The following is an 18,835-nucleotide window of genomic DNA, read 5'->3' on the forward strand; positions in this document are numbered from 1 at the left end:
GGCGTTTGCGTTGGGGCACGCAGGAGTGAAGAGTTTTAGAATAGGGTTTTACGTTTGCGGATAGCGTCTTGCGCTGACAGCGCCACTACGGCGTCAAAGAAAAGCTATTAGAAATAATTAAATAAAATATACCATTTTATGATATGAATTGTAAATTTGACTTGCGTGTATTCGCGTTTAATTACAATTTAGAGGTTATTCAAGCAGCAAACAATTAGTTGTGCTAAGTTTTGAGCAACAAAAGCAACTTTACGTGCCTTCACCAGCCAAGCTTAGCCGCGTTAGGCCTACGAGCCATAAGATCCACACTCGAATTCGGAATCAGCGGCGTCTAATGAATCAATCTTCATAACACACGTTAGTTGAGAGAAAGCGATAACTGCAGTCACTTCTCCTAGCTTGCGAACTTCACGCGTTACCGCGAATCGAACCCGGTTTGGTGCTAGGTTAGAGCCGTCGCTTCGATGGGTGCCGCCATGTTTGTTGACGCAAAGCTTTTGGGAACGCTATTTGAGCTCCCGCTAAATCGGCGAAATAGCGTTCCCAACGCAAAACCCAAACGCAGTTTGCGTCTCGCGCATGCGCAGTGGCTTCGACGCTATTTCTTTGGGGCCCCAAAACGTTTGGGGCCCCTATTCTAAAACTCTCTATTGATTTTTAAACTTTGCGCTTCTATTCTTTTTTATTGCCATAGCAACTATATGGACACTCCAGGTGCATTTCTGCCGTTGTCGTCGCCGTGAGGTTCCAGATAAAGTCCGAGGGTGATAGAATTGTTGCCGCGCGCCGTATGAGTTGACGCAGTTGATCCTGCGTCAACTCAGTGCCAACTTCTGGCTTAGTGGTGATGGTTAGGCCTAGCAGCCTAGGCAGTGCTGCTTTAAACATGCTGACAGCTGGTGAGGTGGTGGCAAGCTGTAGCAGAACTTTGCCATCAATAAGCTCTAACCAGTAGATTACATAGGCGATCAAGCAGGAAATTGCACGCACAGACTAATTTGACAGCCATATAGGGAAGTGCCGTGACTGAACTCCACAAGAGTAACTTCAAATAGCACATTCTGCACTCTTGTACATGTTTTGCCTAGTGGCTTTTTGGTTGGAGTGCAGCAAGCAAGCCCAATGTTCCTATCCCGTGTGATCACACCCATCGCACTGCTGCGTATTAGTGATAATGGAAATCATGCATGTATTTCATTCTTGTTCCTGTGCCATGATTTGGCACAGAAAGCTTTTGATAGGGCATCAAAATCTGCAGGAGGCACTTCACTGACTTGTCAGAAGCATCACACTACTGTTCTTTTGCATAACCCCAAAGCATTTCCCCCCCACCAAATCGGCGTGTATGCTTGTAACAAATATCAAATATAGAAAATGTATTCTCATGTCAGATGCAGTTTTGTTACAATGAGGTTCAACTGTAGTATTTCAACCTGGAAGTGTTTGGTGCACCCACTGCAATGGTTCAGTGGCTATGGTGCTACGTTGATTAGCACAATGTCACGTTTTTTATTCCTGCTGTGGCGGCCGCATTCTGGCAAGAGTGGAATGCAAAAACAGTAGTGTATCAGGCTTTGGGTGCACATTAAAATAACCCCCAGGTGGTCAAAATTAATCCGGAGTCTTCCACTGCAGCATTCCTCTTAACCCACTGTGCAGTTCCAGAATGTTAAACTCTACAATTTACTTATTACAGTCAAACCGCGATATATAGAACACTGATATGCATACCGAATTATTGTGTATATAGAACACTTTCTATATCACCTGGAAAATCGCATGCATTTCTTATTTTTTATTTCGAATGTAGTCTAGACGTAAAATGGATATATCGAACTCTGCTGCCCCAGACCACCTGCACTCTTTTGACAGGTGGCAAGCTTTCCCGCAACACCCTCGAAGGTAGCAGTGGTGCGACGGACGTTCTCGCCTGCTGCGCACTATAGCTGCATACATTGCCGAGGGAATCATTTGAACGTAGCGGCATACGCATGCGATGCCTTGATACGCACGCGGCGGTTTGGCTAGTTCGACAACCTCAATGATGTATTGCATTTGTCGCACTAGTGCTTGTATGTAGGTTCCCTAGTCGCACTGACTCTTCCTCGGTGCTGTGCCCGGCACCTGCCACGCCTCGCGAGGAATGCGACACAGAGACATGCGACACCGCACGCTCACTGGGCTCACTGATAGATGCCTTGGCAGACGCCACTTCATACTTTCGTATTGACAGTGTTTCAAAATGCTTCGATCGATGGATGTGGAGATTGCACCGGAAGTAGCGGCCAAACGAAGACTTTGCCGAGGTTGATCATCCCGCAAGCACTGATGTTGCCCCACTTCCGGCTTCAGCTGAGGCTGTAGCTGCTTTGGCCCTTCTATGCCGCTAGTGTGGCACAATAGAAGGCACCGGCCTATAGCTTGTAGATCGTTTAGACTTTGTTGAGGACACCGTGGTTAAGCATGCGGCTGCCTATAAGCAGCAGGCTACGCTGCTGCAGTAATTTTACCGAAGAAATACTTAGTGCGAAGCTTAAAGTGAGTATTTACTGTGTCACGATTGGTTCATTGATTGATTTGTACACGTTTTTGATTCATTTTTGAACTGATTTTATATATTGAATTCTAGCTATATAGAACAATTTCGTGATCATTGCACTGTTCGATATATCAAGCTTCCACTGTAGATTAAGTTTGGTGCTTGTGTCTGGCTTTGTTTTCCCCACTTGTAAGGTAATCAATTGAAAACATTGGCAAATATTTTCCAGATTCAAATGTTGCTCAAGGAGTATTTGTGCTCTGGAGACGTTAACGAAGCCATTCGCTGCTTGCAAGACTTGGAAGTTCCACACTTCCACCATGAACTGGTCTATGAGGTGAGGTAAAAACAGATTTATTGAAATAGAACAGCACAAAACTACAAGGCACAAAAGACAGGTGGAAACAAAATGAGTGCTCATCCTGTTTTCTGTGCTTTGTTGCTGCGCTGTACCATTTCACTATGCCTGCATACCAACTAGTGTCACTGTTCATATGCTGCTACATCTTGTGTAGCTGGGCTTTCCTTACGGCAGGTTGCATGCAGATTAGGCTTTCTGGGTGTGTTGACACTTTCAGCGTCAAGTAAAATGTTCATTCATTGCCTAATGTAATTATAATTTTACATTTGTAAGATCCGTTATGTGCTCATTTGGTGTGGACTGTGATCTCAATACTACAAATTTGGGTTGCAATTTTAGTATACACAGTGTGATTGATAGCATTCGTTTATTGAGTTTTGGTGATAAATGGTCTTGTTTTTACTATAGCATACTCTACAGTAAAACCTCGTTGATATGTACCCGCTTAATAAGTAATTCGAGTTCAAATATAATCACAATGAATGCCCTGCCCTGTTGCCATTCAACCTAATGTATTAACTCACTGCTTAAGCCGTAGTCACTTAGTGCATGCCAAACAGTTAGTGCATAGTATTGAGAGCTTTAGTGCGTCTGGTATTCGGGTAAACGTAAGCGGGCTGTTGTTTTACCGGATGAGTGGAGACATAAACAGGAACAGCCTGCTAGTTGCAGCCACCTCTTGATGCAGAGCTCTAGCAGACAAACACGGCTAATATTGCAGTAACCAGGTGTATTTTACTTCGCTGCCGGTGTAAATTTTTGGCCGCAACGAGATTATGCAGCTGCTGAAAATTTACACCAGCAGTGAAGTAAAATACGCTTGATATTAGCTCTGTTATAGTTGCGTTCTGCACCACCAGGTGGCTGCACCATGCAGATCATTCATGATTGTTTACTGGAATACTGGACTTGCTAAAACTTGATTTACTTCATTTTTTGGCGAGTACAAGTGTGGAATTAGCTAAATGTTAAGCGCACAGATCATAGCGAAATTGCGGCGCATGGGCCTTTCCCACACTGCAGTCGCCACTGATAGTGACATAAAAATATGGTAGCCATGGCGTGTTTCCTGCTCCCATAGCTTGTAGCACTGCCAGATCATTGTCATGGATGACGATGTGGGCCCTTCCATATCCGATGCAGCTAGTGTGTTGACCGTCATGAGGGCGTTCGCAGAGATGCGTGGTTTGGTAGAAAAACTGGCTTGCGGCCTTGCTGAGCTTGAGGATGCCTCTGTCACTGCAAGGCCATCATGGCGGCAAGTGACAATCGGATTTCTTACTGCCTGCTTGCAAATAAAACTTGTCTGCATTTGTGTTTGAGTGAGAATTAACATGTTTTTTAGGTTGGTAAATCTATAGCCACTCATCTGACGTTCAACATACAGTAGACCTTCGTTGATACGATCCCGTTTCGTACGATTTCCTGACACCAATGTTTCTGATTGAGAACGCAAAATATGACCCAGTTCAGTTGTGCGTCTATTTTACAGATTTAATACATTCCCGGAAAACGCTTTTGGCACTAACATTCAGTATATTGCCAAACTACGGTCTTATGACACATTTTCAGCTGCTAAATTCTATGTGAACCAAAAAAGGTTTTGCGAGGCACTTGTGATCGAGAGCAATAGGCGCCCCCCAATGTCAACTTCCTTGCAGTACTCGGATGCCCATGTCACATGAAAATGCCGCTACGCATTTGGTCTCCTATTCTGGTACAACCAAATTTCCCCGCGTGTCATTGCATACAGTCGAACCCACTTAGAACAGTATTCAAGTGCCACAAAAATTCCATTGTTATACCAATAATTGTTACAATCGGGTTGCATGAAAAAAAATCAAAATGAGGGTTGGCATGGCTGTTCCGAGAAAACTATAATAGCGGGGAGGCCAGTTCTCCTCCCCATCACCTTCCTCCATCCGGGTTCCGATTTTGTTGACTTGTTCAACTGTCTAACTCTGCTTACTGCGATCGCGTGTTGTTAACCCTTTCAGGGTCAGTGACGTAAATATATGGCGCCACAAACAATTTCGAAATGGTCGATGCCGTAAATTTACACCGCCGTCTGTACATTCAAAAAGCGTGCCAATTTCCTGACTTTTCTTGGCATGTGCTGTCACTATGCGGGAATACAGGGAATTTTTTGCTTGCACCTACCCCCCCCCCCCCCCCCCTCTTCAGTTTTTGTTGCATCGTTTGTTTTAGAGCTAGTTTGTTTGCTCCGGTGCATCTATACACTACCGCTCGCACGTTGGCGTGTGGGCGAGCAGCGGTTACCGTAGTTTGGGTTTTGTTCCACAGGCGGTTTCGGCTATTTGCACTTGCAAAACTGATGGCTATCTTGTTACTAATTCCTCATAGGGCGGCCGCCTGTTACTCATCGTTTATTGCTCACAGGGTGTGCGTACAAAAGATGCCGCCGTGCATGTGTTTCCTTTTGGGAGGGGGGGGGGGGGACTTGCAAAAATTAATTGCTGATAAGATAAAGATTAGGAGAAGTTTGTCACGTTTTGTTATTTTGACGGGCACACAGCCACACAGTTTGCTTGAGTGCACTCACCTACGCTGTTCGATTACGCTATGGACGTAAATATTACTGTAAGGGCAGGAACATTTGAGACTTGCGAAATATTCTCGTGTGTGCATTTTCTAAGCCATGAACTATGTGTATAAGAATGCATCAAATTTTTCATTCTTATAAGCTTATTTCCTGTTTTTATTGTTCTTATTCATGAACAAACAGTACATATATACCAATGCAAAATATTTTTTTTCTCACTTTACAGTCACCCTAGAAAAATTCAGGTAAATTTTTTTTGAATACGTCCCTCTGAAGAATTTAAATCTGCAATAAACAAATTTACCCTGGGCGGTCGCATATGGCGCAAAAAATAGAACCTGAAAGGGTTAACAATTCGCGACTGTTGGCATTCAAGAATGGCACTGTTATAATATGTGACCTACGTGCTTCGCTGAGACATTCGGGGCCACCAAAGCTGAGACATCGCCTTGGTGGCCCCAAAAGTTGCCTTTTATGAAATGTGGGAAGGTTGCCGTGGCAGTGTCTCAGCTTGAAAAAATCCAGAACAAACGCTGGAGCGAGATCGCCACAAGCACCTCGCCACGTACTTCCCACTGGCTTGCATTAGAAAACCATATGTCCGTCAGCCTTGCTTGCTTTACGCAAAACTTGCCGACATCCTTCTCCAAGGCATCCAGGTGCTCCACGCAGTGAAGCGGAACGTCCCTTGCGGAAACAAGCGCATGAAGGACTGAATAATCTACAGGACCTCCTGCGGGGACAATGTTGAGGCAGCCTGCCCTACCGCGTCAGCGCTGCCATCGTGGCCATCAGTGTCACTATCCAGTGCAAGCACAGAAGAGTACGCATTTGAGCTGGTTGGTTCATGATTATGAGCAGTAAACAACGCTAAAAAACTGGACAAAGAGAGGGACACAGACAACAGTGCTGAAAAAAGGGACACAGCGCTGTTGTCTGTGTTCCTTTCTGTCCTGTTGTTTAGTGCTGTTTACTGCTCGTAACAATGCAAGCACGTTTGCGATGATTGCTTAGAAGCACTTCGTTTCCAAATATATGGCGGTGCGCTTTCTTTTCACTGGCAACATCGTGCATTGCCGATGGTCAGCGGGCAGATCTGCCATGTTCCGTTTTCGTGGTGAGTCGAAAGAGGCTGATAAACTATGTGGCCAGGAACGACTTTGACGCAACAAACAAAGACATAACAAATTAATTAGTTAGCATAATTGCACAGGATAAGGGCCCAGCAAGCAATCTGGGAGCAGCGGTGTCACCACAGTTGGGACGGTCCATTCGTGTTTCGGAGGGTGGCACGGCACAGAGCTATGGGTGCAGCCCATTCGTGCTTGGAGAGTGGAAGGGTGACGGCAGAGATGGGCGTGAGGCTGACTTGGATCTCATGGAGAGGAGTGTGTGGCAGCAGTTGGGGTGGCAGGTGATCATGCAGCTGCTTGCATTTCACTTTTCTTTTTTTCTTTTCAAGGATTTCGCACTCCATTACCTTTCGGCACGGACACCTAGCAGCCGGACTTTATCGTTATAACCGATAATGCAGCATGGGAGTATTTAAGTAAACGGGTTATTTCTCCATAGAAAACATATAGAAGTTGACGGTGCAGCAGCTTTTCATTGCTATAACCAATATATTGTTAAAACCGGTATCGTTATGAGTGGGTTCGTCTGTATTGCCATTTGTAGCTATCGCTGGCAACCCTGTTGCCGTAAGCATCATGACTTATCTGTTTCACAGCACGCGTGGTGTTGGAAGCGCACTGCACGCTCTTAACCCTTTAACTGCTGGCAAAAGATCCAAAACTGTACAGTGGAACCCCATTCGTATGTTTTTCACCGGACGGAGGGAAAAAAAACGTAACAGCCGGGAAAACGCAACAGTGAGGAAAGCTCCGAAAATGAATGAAAAAAGTGCAGCTTCAACTGCAGACAATTTATTTCCACCGAGTGCGTTTAGAACTTAAAAAAGTCTAGAATGGTGGCTTGCCATTTCTTTCGCTCGCTAGAAATCACCACACGTTTCTCAATAGCCTGGAAGGCGGCATTGCTGTCAGCGTCGCTGTGAGGTGCGACGTACCTGCGGAGGAGGTCCAGAGCCGCGACGGCTTCTCCAAAGCTAGGATTTGGCAACTCCCCGGCATCATGCAGCTGGCGCTCCTCGTCGTCACCGCGCCACGGCAATGGCAACGGACGAAGGAATATCCGCGGAAAATGTTGCCCTCTTTGACGTAATCATGCTAACGTGCTAACGATTGTTTAGTATTGCTGCGAAGCGCGCGCGCCCGAGCAGCCCCGTGGCGCGCAGCGCGGCGTAGTCTCGCGAGAAATGTAAACAAGAAAGGAGAGCTGGCCCGATAGGCGGAGCAACGCCATGAGCAACGCCAACTTCCGGCTTCCCTTTAGCTATAGCTTCACAAAGAGTGACGTCAGGGCCTCTCCCGAGTTTCCTTCCTCCGTTAGTCGACCCGTCCAACAAACCATGCGGTGACCGTAATCACAGTGATGATAGTGAGAGCATTTTTCACGAATGGCCACCTAGTGGCGGCCTCTCGAACTGGCGTGCGGCTTTTTGCAGCCAGTTCCATAGCCAAGCCCGGTCAAAACTCGTGAAAAGCCAAAATGGCGGTTGGAGCGGGTTGCCTACTTTAGCCCAGGCGGGTTTGGGTTACGACGCATCATGCGGGAACGTTTTCACAGCTACTACGTAACAGCGGGTTTCCTTATACATTGGATCCTATGGAAGCTATGCCGGGACCAGATGAAAACGACGTAGCAGCCGGGAAAACGCAGCAGTGAGGAATGTAACAGCGGGGTTCTACTGTATTCGGAAAATAATTTTTTATAGCACATCTGGATAGCAAATTTTTTGCAGATTCGTAATGTATGTGACATGGGAGTAGCAAATTCACAATTTTAGAAATACACAAATTTAGGCACTAGCAGTAGGTTCCATTCATCTAACTTCATTCACTACCGCACTGTACATAACTATCGTCTACTATCAGCAACATCAGTCTCAGAGTCACTGGATGTGTCTATAGCACAGAATGCACTGCCATCACTGTCAATGCTTTCATGTAGAAGCGAACCATCTTTGGAGCTTGGTGACTCAAAATCTGCACTTTTGTGACAGGCGCGGCAAGTCGCGACTGACAGCCACCATCGCTATCGGACGAACAGTCTGTAGGCCTCCTAGTGGCCAAAGAGGGAAATCGCCTGAACGTCAAAATGGGTTAGTGCAGTGTGGCTTGTTACTAGCACTTAGAAAGAGCTCCCGAAGACATGGACAAAACACTCTCTCTTAGCATCGAATGCAAAAAAAAAAAAAAGGAAATCGTAACCGAGGAAGACTTGTCCCCAACACTTAAAGGCTTAATAGGCGGTGACTCAGAGGCCACCATTCCCTGCTGTAGGCAGTGGGAAGTGTGCGATGTGCTTTGGTCTGGCAGCATCATTGCATGTTACTCACCAGCTCGATTTCATTTTGGTTTCCCATCGCTTTCTTAAAACGCCGATGTGCATCTCGGGCTGCTCAGGCCCCACCAGCTTCACAAGCGTCAACGTCTCGTCTCATGCCGCAACAATTTTTGCCGAGTGGACATGCCAAACTTCTCATGAAAATGCTCCACCCGAAAAAAACTGTTGACTCAGGCCAAATTCGAGGGTTGGGAACGCAAGTTTGCCGAACAGACAGACAGACAAAGAACTTTTATTTTGGTCCTGAGAAGACTACGAGTGTCCCCATTAGGGGTCAGTGTCTGCGAGCCGCACCCATGATGGAGCTGACGGGTTGAGACTCTCGGCGATATCGCAGACTCTCTGGACAGCCCTGAGTTGCTCTTCCTTAGCGGAGCTGGTGACGAGCCGGAGCCAGTCTTCCTCTGAATCTTCCTCCGAAGAGGGAAACCCTGAGCCCCTGCGCAAGTCGAGGCACTTCCAGAGCATGTGCTTAAGAGTGCACCTGGGGTGGTCCACAGCGTGGATAGCCCGGGTTGATGCCACCTAGGAATTTTGAGCAAATAAATGGAGACGGATACGTCTCTGTCTGCAGCATTCACAGGATGATTGCCTGTGGTCTGTTTAGGTGTGGGTGTGGAAGTGGAAACTTCCAACGCCCTAGTTTATAGTGCTTGCAGACCTCATTAAAAGTAAGGAGGGGTCCCTGTGCCATTGCCATCCTCCGGCCTCCGATTGCCCACTTCCGCCGCGGCGGGTGAGACCTCGCGTCTGGGAGTGTGCAAGTTCATTGGCGTTGGCGACGGCTTCATGAGCATCGCTGCCCATGTGACCGGGGAACCAGATTAAGTGCCTTTTGTCTGTCCAAGATGCTGCAGAGAGAACGCGAGCGGCTTCCTTGCATACCGAGCCTTTCATGATTGCTCTAACGGCAACTCGCGAGTCTGTGAAGATAGTGGAGCGGTTCATGGTGGCCATAGCGATGGCTACAGCCACCTGTTCAGCTTTGTCGGTGTTCACATTTTCATGCGTAAACGACGTCAGCAGCTCCACCCGCAGCGAGTTAGCCACCAAAACAAAATAATTGGAAATTGCATACTGCGCAGCGTCGATGAAGGCGACGTTGTCCTCAATCTTAGCCGCTAGGCTAAGAAGGGCCCTGGCCTTCGCTTTACGTCTGCCGTAATTGTGCTCCAGGTGCATATTTATAGGGATCTGGGATACCGAATACATTTCTCTGGCTTTGACGGGGAGTGCGCACTCCCTCTGGTGATGCTCGAACCTTCAACAATATGCGCTAGTAGCCGTCTGCCGGCTTCCGTGCAAGCCAGTCTTGCAACTTGTGCCATCTGTTGCGCCTCGACTATCTCTTAAAAGGTGTTGTGGTCGCCTAGCTCCAATAGTCTTTCGGTACTGGGGCTCTGTGGGAAATCCAGTGCCTTTTTTATGCTCTTGCGAATGATTGTTTATAGCTTAGCCTTTTGAAAAAGTATTTTCGGAATTTCCAACTATTATTCTACCACTTCGCCAAATTTTGCGCATTCTAAACCAATATTTTAGCCGTAATATAAATTTTTGGCACCAGTGTGGCAGTGGCTAGTGTGCCAGTGCCAAATGTGAGCCAATGTTTTTGTAAAAAAGCGCTTTTTCCACGGTGCGTGACCGCCGCCACAGTCGTTCGTTCGCACTGACCTGTATATCGTTCGAAAGAACAGTCTCTCGTCGTCATTTTCCCGCCACCACCGGCTCTGTCTGCACATTGGCAGTGAAGAAATTCTGCGTCAAAAAAGAACACCCAATGCGTGCTGTTATCGGTCGACAAAGGCACGTGACCCTCAGCTAGCCACACCATTGGCTAGACTAGTATCGTCTGCATCACTCCGCAGCCGCTCTGCACACGCCGTGCATGCCAACGAGGTTTCCCACGCTAACAGCGATGCGGACCTCAACTCCGAAGTTCGCTACGAAGGAAGAGAAAGTCGGCGTACAGCGTCGAGAAACGACACTCCGCCGTGCCGTTTCCCGATGACATCGATAAGGCGCGGTTATAGTCCGACATTATCGGTGCACGGTCGGTCATCGGAGTCCGTTGGCCGCGTCCGGTTGCGCTGGCTGCACCAATGTGTCGAACCATTGGTCTTATGATAGACGCTGTTGTACTCGCCAGCGTGGCGTATAGTGCGCACGCGCTTACGCTACGTCGGACTATATTTAGCCCGCCCGCTCCCGCAGTCGAGCGACGCTGGAGATCCTGATAGCGTGTTAGGCCTAGTCCCCCAAAACGCTTCTGACAACAGCCGCGTTTTATCGACATTTCAGCACGACGCTACTATTTTGTAGCCGGAATTTTTTCAGAGTATTGACAATGAAGCTCAAGGAAAACTTCACGCATTAACGCCAACTCCTGCTACTGATTGAAAATCGGAACTACTGGACACTGCTACTACTCGGAACTACTACGACACTGCTGCAGGGACGCGTTTTTACAATTGCTAGTAGGTACAGCGTGGCGCTTTTGACGGCGCTTGACGCAGGCGCGAGTAAGAGCGGGTGCGAGAGAGAAAATCTGGGGGCCTTTGCTCCTTGAATATGTGAGTCTACCTAGGCACTACAGTGAAGTTTCCTAGGCATGCCGGCATTGCGGAGGGGGGTCGACTGTTTACGCTCCGCCGCTGACTGCCCGCGCAGTGAGGCAGTGGGCACGGACGTCCCATTTGGTGATCGCTGTCTCTGAAGGGGCAAGGTACTGACTGATGTTGTATAAGTCGCGGGTCGCTCTGTTAGTCGCGACGATAGATTGCATTTTTTACAAGCACTGCTCCACGAGGGCACATGTAACTGGCAAACCGAGGCCTTAGGAGAGCACCTGAGGTTATATTAAAGCAGGCGGGGCAGGATTTCCGGGGCACCTTAGCAGTAGCGGGGGGATCAAAGCTGGCAGCAGGGCGGCCCTTGCGTTGGGGCCGCGAAGGCCGAAGCGTGCCCGGGGGTGTTCACATAAAAAATTGGCTGTCTGCGACAGCGGACAGCCGATCTTATACTCCCCTGGCACACGCAGGCCTCTGCAAGCCCCAAACCACGGACCAGTCCGGCTTCTAGCTTTGATGTCTCTGTTACCGCTTTGCTGTCCTGGAGGCGCCGCCAATAATGCGAAATAGTGACATGTTTTCATTAGCAAACAACATGATTGAGTAAATTGCCTCGAGCCGTCAACTTGTGATGCTAGGTTCAGCACTACCATGCCCCGCGACTTATGCCGGGCACGCCTAAGGACAAGCGCATGCAACACGCGCTAAGAAACTCCTCGGTAGTGCCTAGGCAGAGTCATATATTTAAGGAGCAAAAGTCCCCACATTTCTTCTCTCACACCTGCTCTTACTCGTGCATGCGCGCAAACGTTCGTCGTCTCCACAAGTGCCACGCCCCGCTTTACGTACCAGCAATTGAAAATACGCTGCTGGGACAAACTAGCTGCTGGCTACGTCTGCAGAGCATAGCATCTGCTGAAAGCTTTCAGTGGGTGCTCAGAAGGCAACGCCGTAGTGACACTAGCCAGACTACATTCCTGGAGGCTACTAATGCAATAGCATTTGTATATATTCAAATATTTTGTGCTTTTCAGTTATAAAAATTAGCTCATTTTGTTTTTTCAACTTTTCTCGGAATCTCATTTTTGGGGTTTTTTAAACTTGCCAAAGCGCTATCTAGGTCTTCGGGGCACATAGAACCATAATTTTAACAGCGGCATGTAGCTACATGTGTGTACTACACAATGCTAGGAGCAGATTTTTTATTTCACTTTTGTAAATATTAAAATCTGGCTACTAATTGGACCACATGATTGCCATGTCTTGAGATTGAACTTCACATTGCTGTAAAATTGGTAATACTTGCAATATAAAGAAAAGTAGCCTTACAGTTGTGTAGCTTACACTTTGTAGTATCCAGCCATGTCTTTATAAACATTCTGTCTGATACTCTGCTTTCAGATAAATAGGTGATTAATTTTTATTATATCTGGAACCACTCAGTCTATTTAAAAAGTAATTATAACTTTGAAATTGGCACGAAAAACTGCCTGGGTGACAATTTTCATTAAATTTAGTCAAAAATAAAAAGAAGTTTCTAAACCCCTTTTTTCCCCTTAATGTGGCTGATTAGGAAGGCGTGGAAGAGCCTCCTAAGATTATCCTCCGATAGCTCCCCTTTTTTTGTTGGCCACGCTCTTGATTAACTTTCTCATGGTATTGGCTTTGGCTGCGATGCGCTCTAAGGTGTAGTCATTACTGGCGTCCTCCTCCGATCCCATGAGATTCGCGCTTATCGGTGTCTCGTGCAGCAACGATTCGCGCAATGTTTCGCATTACATAGATGTCAACTACAGTTGAGTCTGCTGAATTTTTTAGTGACTTCAGATCGTACGTTTTCCTGGTTAGTGTATCTTTTGTTGTGTTTTTGCCAAAACATATGAAAGAGGTTCTAATGTAGTTCAGCTCGTCTCTGGCCTTCCCAAAGCCTATTTCTATTGTCTTTCTGGATTACCGAGTCATTCCGTGGGCTGTAGCATTCTCTTTATTAATCAACCTGTTATTAGTGAAATCTTGTGAGCACATGTTTCATGGTATTTCCAAGAATTGTCTAAGTGCTATGTAACCAGCGACACCTATTGAGACAGACGAGCAATGGAATTTTGCCACTGCATGTACCTGCAGTTCTAAAATAAGGATTAAACATATTAGCCCTTGCTTCTTCTATTACTGGTTTTTAAAGACGTTTTAGTGTACAACTATGCACAAAACCAATTTCTGGCATCGCTGGTACTAATGACCTTGATCATGTATTGGGACTAGTACCATGGAAAAAGCATGCAGTCTTCAAGTTTGCTCTTTCTTCTGTGTCGCCAGTGTATGTCAGCTTAGCTAAGAAACGAGGAATGGTATGTTACACCCAAACCTCCATACGTGGGCCTAGTACTACTTTCACCCCAGCACAGTGGTTGGTACTGGTGTTTTTGCAGATCCACAGCTAGGCCATGTTGACTGCTGACATTCTGCTGTTGTATTTGTGCATGTAGACACAAAGTTCTCGAGGCGTACAAAGAAATGTGTTAGTGGTCTACACATTATTTTACCACAACAGCTTCCTAGTGCACTGTAGGATAGTATTGAGGGGAACACTAGTATTCCGTATTTGCTTGTTTAAGGCCCACACTTTTTGGGGGTATTTTTACAAGGTGCAGGTCACACGAGGCAAGCTTATAGCTACTTACTTGAGGCTAACTATGAAAACGTTTATTCAGTTGTCCTCATCACTTCCACATCCCAGAAAATTAAAAAAGAGAAAGAAATATTCCTGTAGAATCCATCTCGTGATGACTGTCAACATTAATGCAATTAGCATTTCAAGCATTGTGTTGATATGTCGTATTGTGACTGCCAAGACGAATCACCTATGAACAGTGATTCCCACTGTTCATAGGTGATTCCCACTGGACCCACATCACTATCTACTGTATTTGTTCTCACAATTCTTGCACTCGCATAATGCTTGCTCCCTGCAGATTGGCCATCAAATATTAGAAATTTTTCTTTCCTTGAGTAGTCACTGCGTCCTCAAAAATTGCTGCAGCGACTGCTCTCTACTTGATCCGGCCAGTGATAATGATATTGCATGGCAGCCGAGCACCCTGTCTATGCTTGCAACCACAATCCAATGTAATACAAATTGCAGTTGGTGAGGTTTCTGTGATTTCATGAGGTTTCTGTGATTTCGTGAAGTTTCTGCACTGTACGTAAACTGCTAACGTTGGCATTGTTTGCATTTCTGTTGCTTTGCCATTGGTCAGTATGGGAGCTACATCACTGGTTTCAAGCTGAAGGTCAATGTCAGTGTTGGCAGCAATGGTGATGCGGCTAGTGAAGAAACTACAGTGTACTTCCTTTAAATAGAACCTCAAGGGACCAGTGAAATTCGTTCCCTTTTTCAGGAGTTTGTTACTGAGAGAGAAGGCTTAAGCATTGCATGAATACAAAACAAACCAACCATGAGGATGGTGTTCCATTTAAGCGGCAGTTCCATTTAAGCGATTTCCATTTATCGAGATTCCACTGTATAAGCGACATCAGCGCTGACACTAACTGTGAATATGTTGGCCCAGAATCACATTAATAATTTGTTTTGCAACTCCAGGTTCAGCTACTGCCTGCAAATAAAGGGCCTTTGCAATTTCTGTTAGTGTACCCTGTGCTCTTACTATAAACGTAAATTATGCTGGGGTTACAGCTCTTACAGTGGCTGGGGCAAGAACTGCAATCTACAGCCACTTCACTTTCCACTTTTCTCTTTAGCACCTGGAACCTTCCCTTATAAAATGTTTTCCACATAATTATCGCAAACTTTGATCAGTTTTCCGTGAAAAAAAAGTGAGTATTATGCGAGTAAGTACGGTTGGTAATGGTGCACCCATGAAGTCCCCCTCGTTTTGAGTGGCCTCTGAAGTGGCACACTGGTGCATGGTAAAGCTGAATATTTTCAGTCTTTATCCATATTCATCTGCACCACGATTGCCCACGTGTACTCATGGCGCAGCAGCGTGAAAGCTTCTGGCTACTGCGCTTGAGGAACCCATGTGATGCAGGGTCAATTCTGCCCAGCACTGAAAATATTTTAAAGGATATTTTAAAGATTGAAGAGCAGCATAAAGAGGATAAATAGACACGCTTTAAGTGGCTGAGTAGGATAAGAATGCTAATCACGGGAAAACAAAACACATAACAAAACACAGACTTAACCACTAGTCAGCTATTCTTGTGCACAATACGCAAAATCGTGCACTGTGCGAAACGAGACAGATGCAACAGCTTGTGCGAGAGAGTGTCACCAGAAGTGCACGGTGCAGCAAAAATGCGAGAGAAAAAAAGGTGAGGCCTGTGACGCATGCACCATGCAATCCTTCATCTTCGATTTGGGAGAGCGCAGCGAAGGAATTTTGCTTGCGGAGACTAGACGGGTGCAAGTGGAGAGAGGGTCTGTTGGAGGTTATGCTCACCTCCTGAAATCATGGGTTCCTGGCACTTCAAATATTTCTGTCTCAGCTATTAATGAACCAATTTCAAAAATTTTGCACTAGAACACCCTAGAGGGCACAGAAGAACTTCCAGCATATAACCAAAATTTGCTATGCAGCATGGTGAGGGCTGAAATAATAATATAATTAGCCTCAAAAACTAGTCAACAAACTGTGACTGCCTTTTTTTATCATTACAAAGACAGGTGATGTCAAGCGCTGCAGTCTCGACTCGTATTTTTTTAACATGAACGTGAAAAGTGGCCGCCAACGACATCTGACCACATCCGACTGAACACAGCACATATGATTTTTATAGATGAGCACGTTCCGGCTCTGAAACAGTGGTAACATGCAACACCACAAGAATTTGTTCATACTCGTGTAGGTTTTCAGTTTTTAATTATGAAGCTGTTTTCTACTTGCATCATCATTGGGTTCCAGGGAGCAGGGCACAAAGTGTCCTACTCCCTGTATGTTGCATTTCAGTGTGACATATCCTTTAAAATGCTTTGCATGTACAATATCAGCGCTCTTTCTGGATTTACTGTATACGTAATAGCAGATATTTCTTCTTATAAATTGCATGAAACATCTTTTAGCACTGCAGAACTCTCTCACGAATGTAACATGTATCACTATTTTAGTGCTCTTTGTCTCAAGCTAGTTGTTGCACTTCAAGAGCAAGAAACAAGGACATTAAAGAATACTTCAAGCAACAAAAAAAAAGTTTATATTTGTTCATTTTCCTGCCATCTGTAGTTTGACCTTGCGTCATTACCTGCCAACTCTTCCAAATTTTCTGTAAAATGTACGAATTTCGAGCAGCCTTACGATTTTGCAAATCTTGCTTGAAATGTTACGGAAAACATTTTATTTGCGAAGCCTCCCCCCCTCCCCGTAAAAATGTAGTAAAACTACACCCTGGTACCTTGCGCCGCCACGAGAGGGCAATACGTATGCGGGGTATCATCAGCAGCTGCAAGGTTGTAGTGACTTCTGTCATCTACTAGGGGTGTAGCGAATCCGTATAACAAGCTTGATAGTGCCGATAGTGCCTCCACAAACCTTTTGCCATTTTGCTGCCTTTGTTCGCGTGGGCACGCGGGTTTGGACTTCAGTCAGCTTCAGTCGCTGCAGTGCGACTCCGGCCTGTAGCAGCTTCGCAGTGAAATGGCAGGCTCGAAGTCCCATTAGTACTTCCAAGTGTTTTTGAAATTATACACGGCAGAATTTTCGTGCTTGGTGCCATCGAGGAAAGGGGAGAAGTTCGGATTCTGCACGACATGTGCCTGTGATGTGAACATCTCGCATGGCGGCAAGTCTGACATCAAGGTCCACATCGCTTTGAAAAAGCATCGGGGATACGTGCGAGCTGTTTACAGCCAGCCAAGCCTAGCAAGTTTTTGTACGAGTGACAGCAACCTCAGTGTAATTCGTGTAGAATGCCTCTTCACGGCGTCTTTAGTTGAACACAACATCCAGCTGAGTGTCAGCGTTCATGCCAGACCGCTTTTCTGGAAGATGTTCCCCAAGTGCGAAGCGATGCGCTACGCCTGTGGACGAACAAAGATGATTTCAGTAGTTCAGGAAATGGCCGCCAACGCGGAGACTTCTTTGCTGGATGACCTAAAACGGCAAGTATTTTCTATCGCTGTGGATGGCAGTAACAATAGGGATACGCAGCTTTACCCTATTGTTGCGACCTATTTCGTTAAAGAAATGAGTAGCGTTGAAAGCCGCCTTCTTTGCCTCTGGACAATCCAAGCATAAGCGACGGGTCACAAGCTTGCAAATTTGGTTCTGGACGAGATGAAGTCTTAAAATTTGCCTGTTGGAGACCTGTTGGCTATATGTTCAGACAATGCCAGTATCATGATCGCCAAGAAAAAGTGTTTCTACTGTATTGAGAGAGGCTCAACTAGGTTTGATAGGGGTTGGTTGCCCATGCCATCTCGTCAACTTGGTCGCCTAAAGAGGAGCTTCATGTCTTCCTGTAAAGGTTGAGGAGGCTTTGGTTGACCTTTTTTTTTTTTTTTTTTTTTTTTTTAACCTAGAGAAAAGCTCGAAATGGAAAGATCGACTTAGAGTTCCAAAAGATCCATGACGCCGAGGTCAGAACGATGTTGAAGCATTTGCTGACACGTTAGCTGTTGTTAGGAAAGTGTTTGAAGAGGCTGCTTGACCAGTGGAAACCACTACTCATTCATTCATTCACAAAACTTTATTAGTGTCCTAGCTTTGTTTTTTTATCTGAAACAAAGCAGTGCAACAAGCAGAGCTTGTTTTTGGAGCTGTACCAAATTCTGAAGACTTCCTCGCAAACCCCCAAAAACCCTGCACTGACCCCAAGACTGCTACACATCTTCACAAGCCTGCCGCAGGCCTCGGGAAAAAAAGCACCGACGGCTATGAACTCTTGCTCAAGAGGAAAGGAGCTCATTCTGGACCTCAAGCAAAAAACTGAAACTTCATACCAAGGATTCTGGGGAAGCCAGCCTCATGACCCATGAAGAGCGCCTGTTTTTTGTCATTGGAGCTAAACAGAGCATGCTGTCTTTTTCTCCAAAATGTTATACCGCTTTTTGAGAAGGCAAACTGCCTTCAGGCACAGGCACCTCAGATTCATGTACTGAGGGGCCCCTTGAACCACCTTTTCAAGGATCTCCCGACTATATTTGTGTGCTCAGGTGTTGTCAAGGCATGTCATCCATTGCTGGAAGTTGACTATGGAGCTGCAGAGAACCAGAAAGATGGCGAAGACATTGCCATTGATAGCACAACCTACTCTGTGGTTGACACTGAGCTGCATTGAGAGAGAGCAGTTCTTCGCTGTACGTCTGTACTTAACCCTTTCAG

The 18,835-nt window shown here is 46.1% G+C and overlaps 1 protein-coding gene across 1 annotated transcript in view; it reads left to right on the forward strand.

Moving 5' to 3' along the window:
• The window catches only part of Pdcd4 (Programmed cell death 4), a 63,957-nt gene that overhangs the window by 20,803 nt on the left and 24,319 nt on the right, over positions 1–18,835 (forward strand). The window contains exon 7 of the mRNA XM_075676838.1: positions 2,769–2,876. Coding sequence (XP_075532953.1) covers positions 2,769–2,876 — 108 coding nt within the window. The remainder of the gene's footprint in view (positions 1–2,768; positions 2,877–18,835) is intronic.

Source organism: Dermacentor variabilis, unplaced genomic scaffold (genome assembly GCF_050947875.1).
Source record: "Dermacentor variabilis isolate Ectoservices unplaced genomic scaffold, ASM5094787v1 scaffold_12, whole genome shotgun sequence".
Taxonomy (NCBI): Eukaryota; Metazoa; Arthropoda; class Arachnida; order Ixodida; family Ixodidae; genus Dermacentor; species Dermacentor variabilis.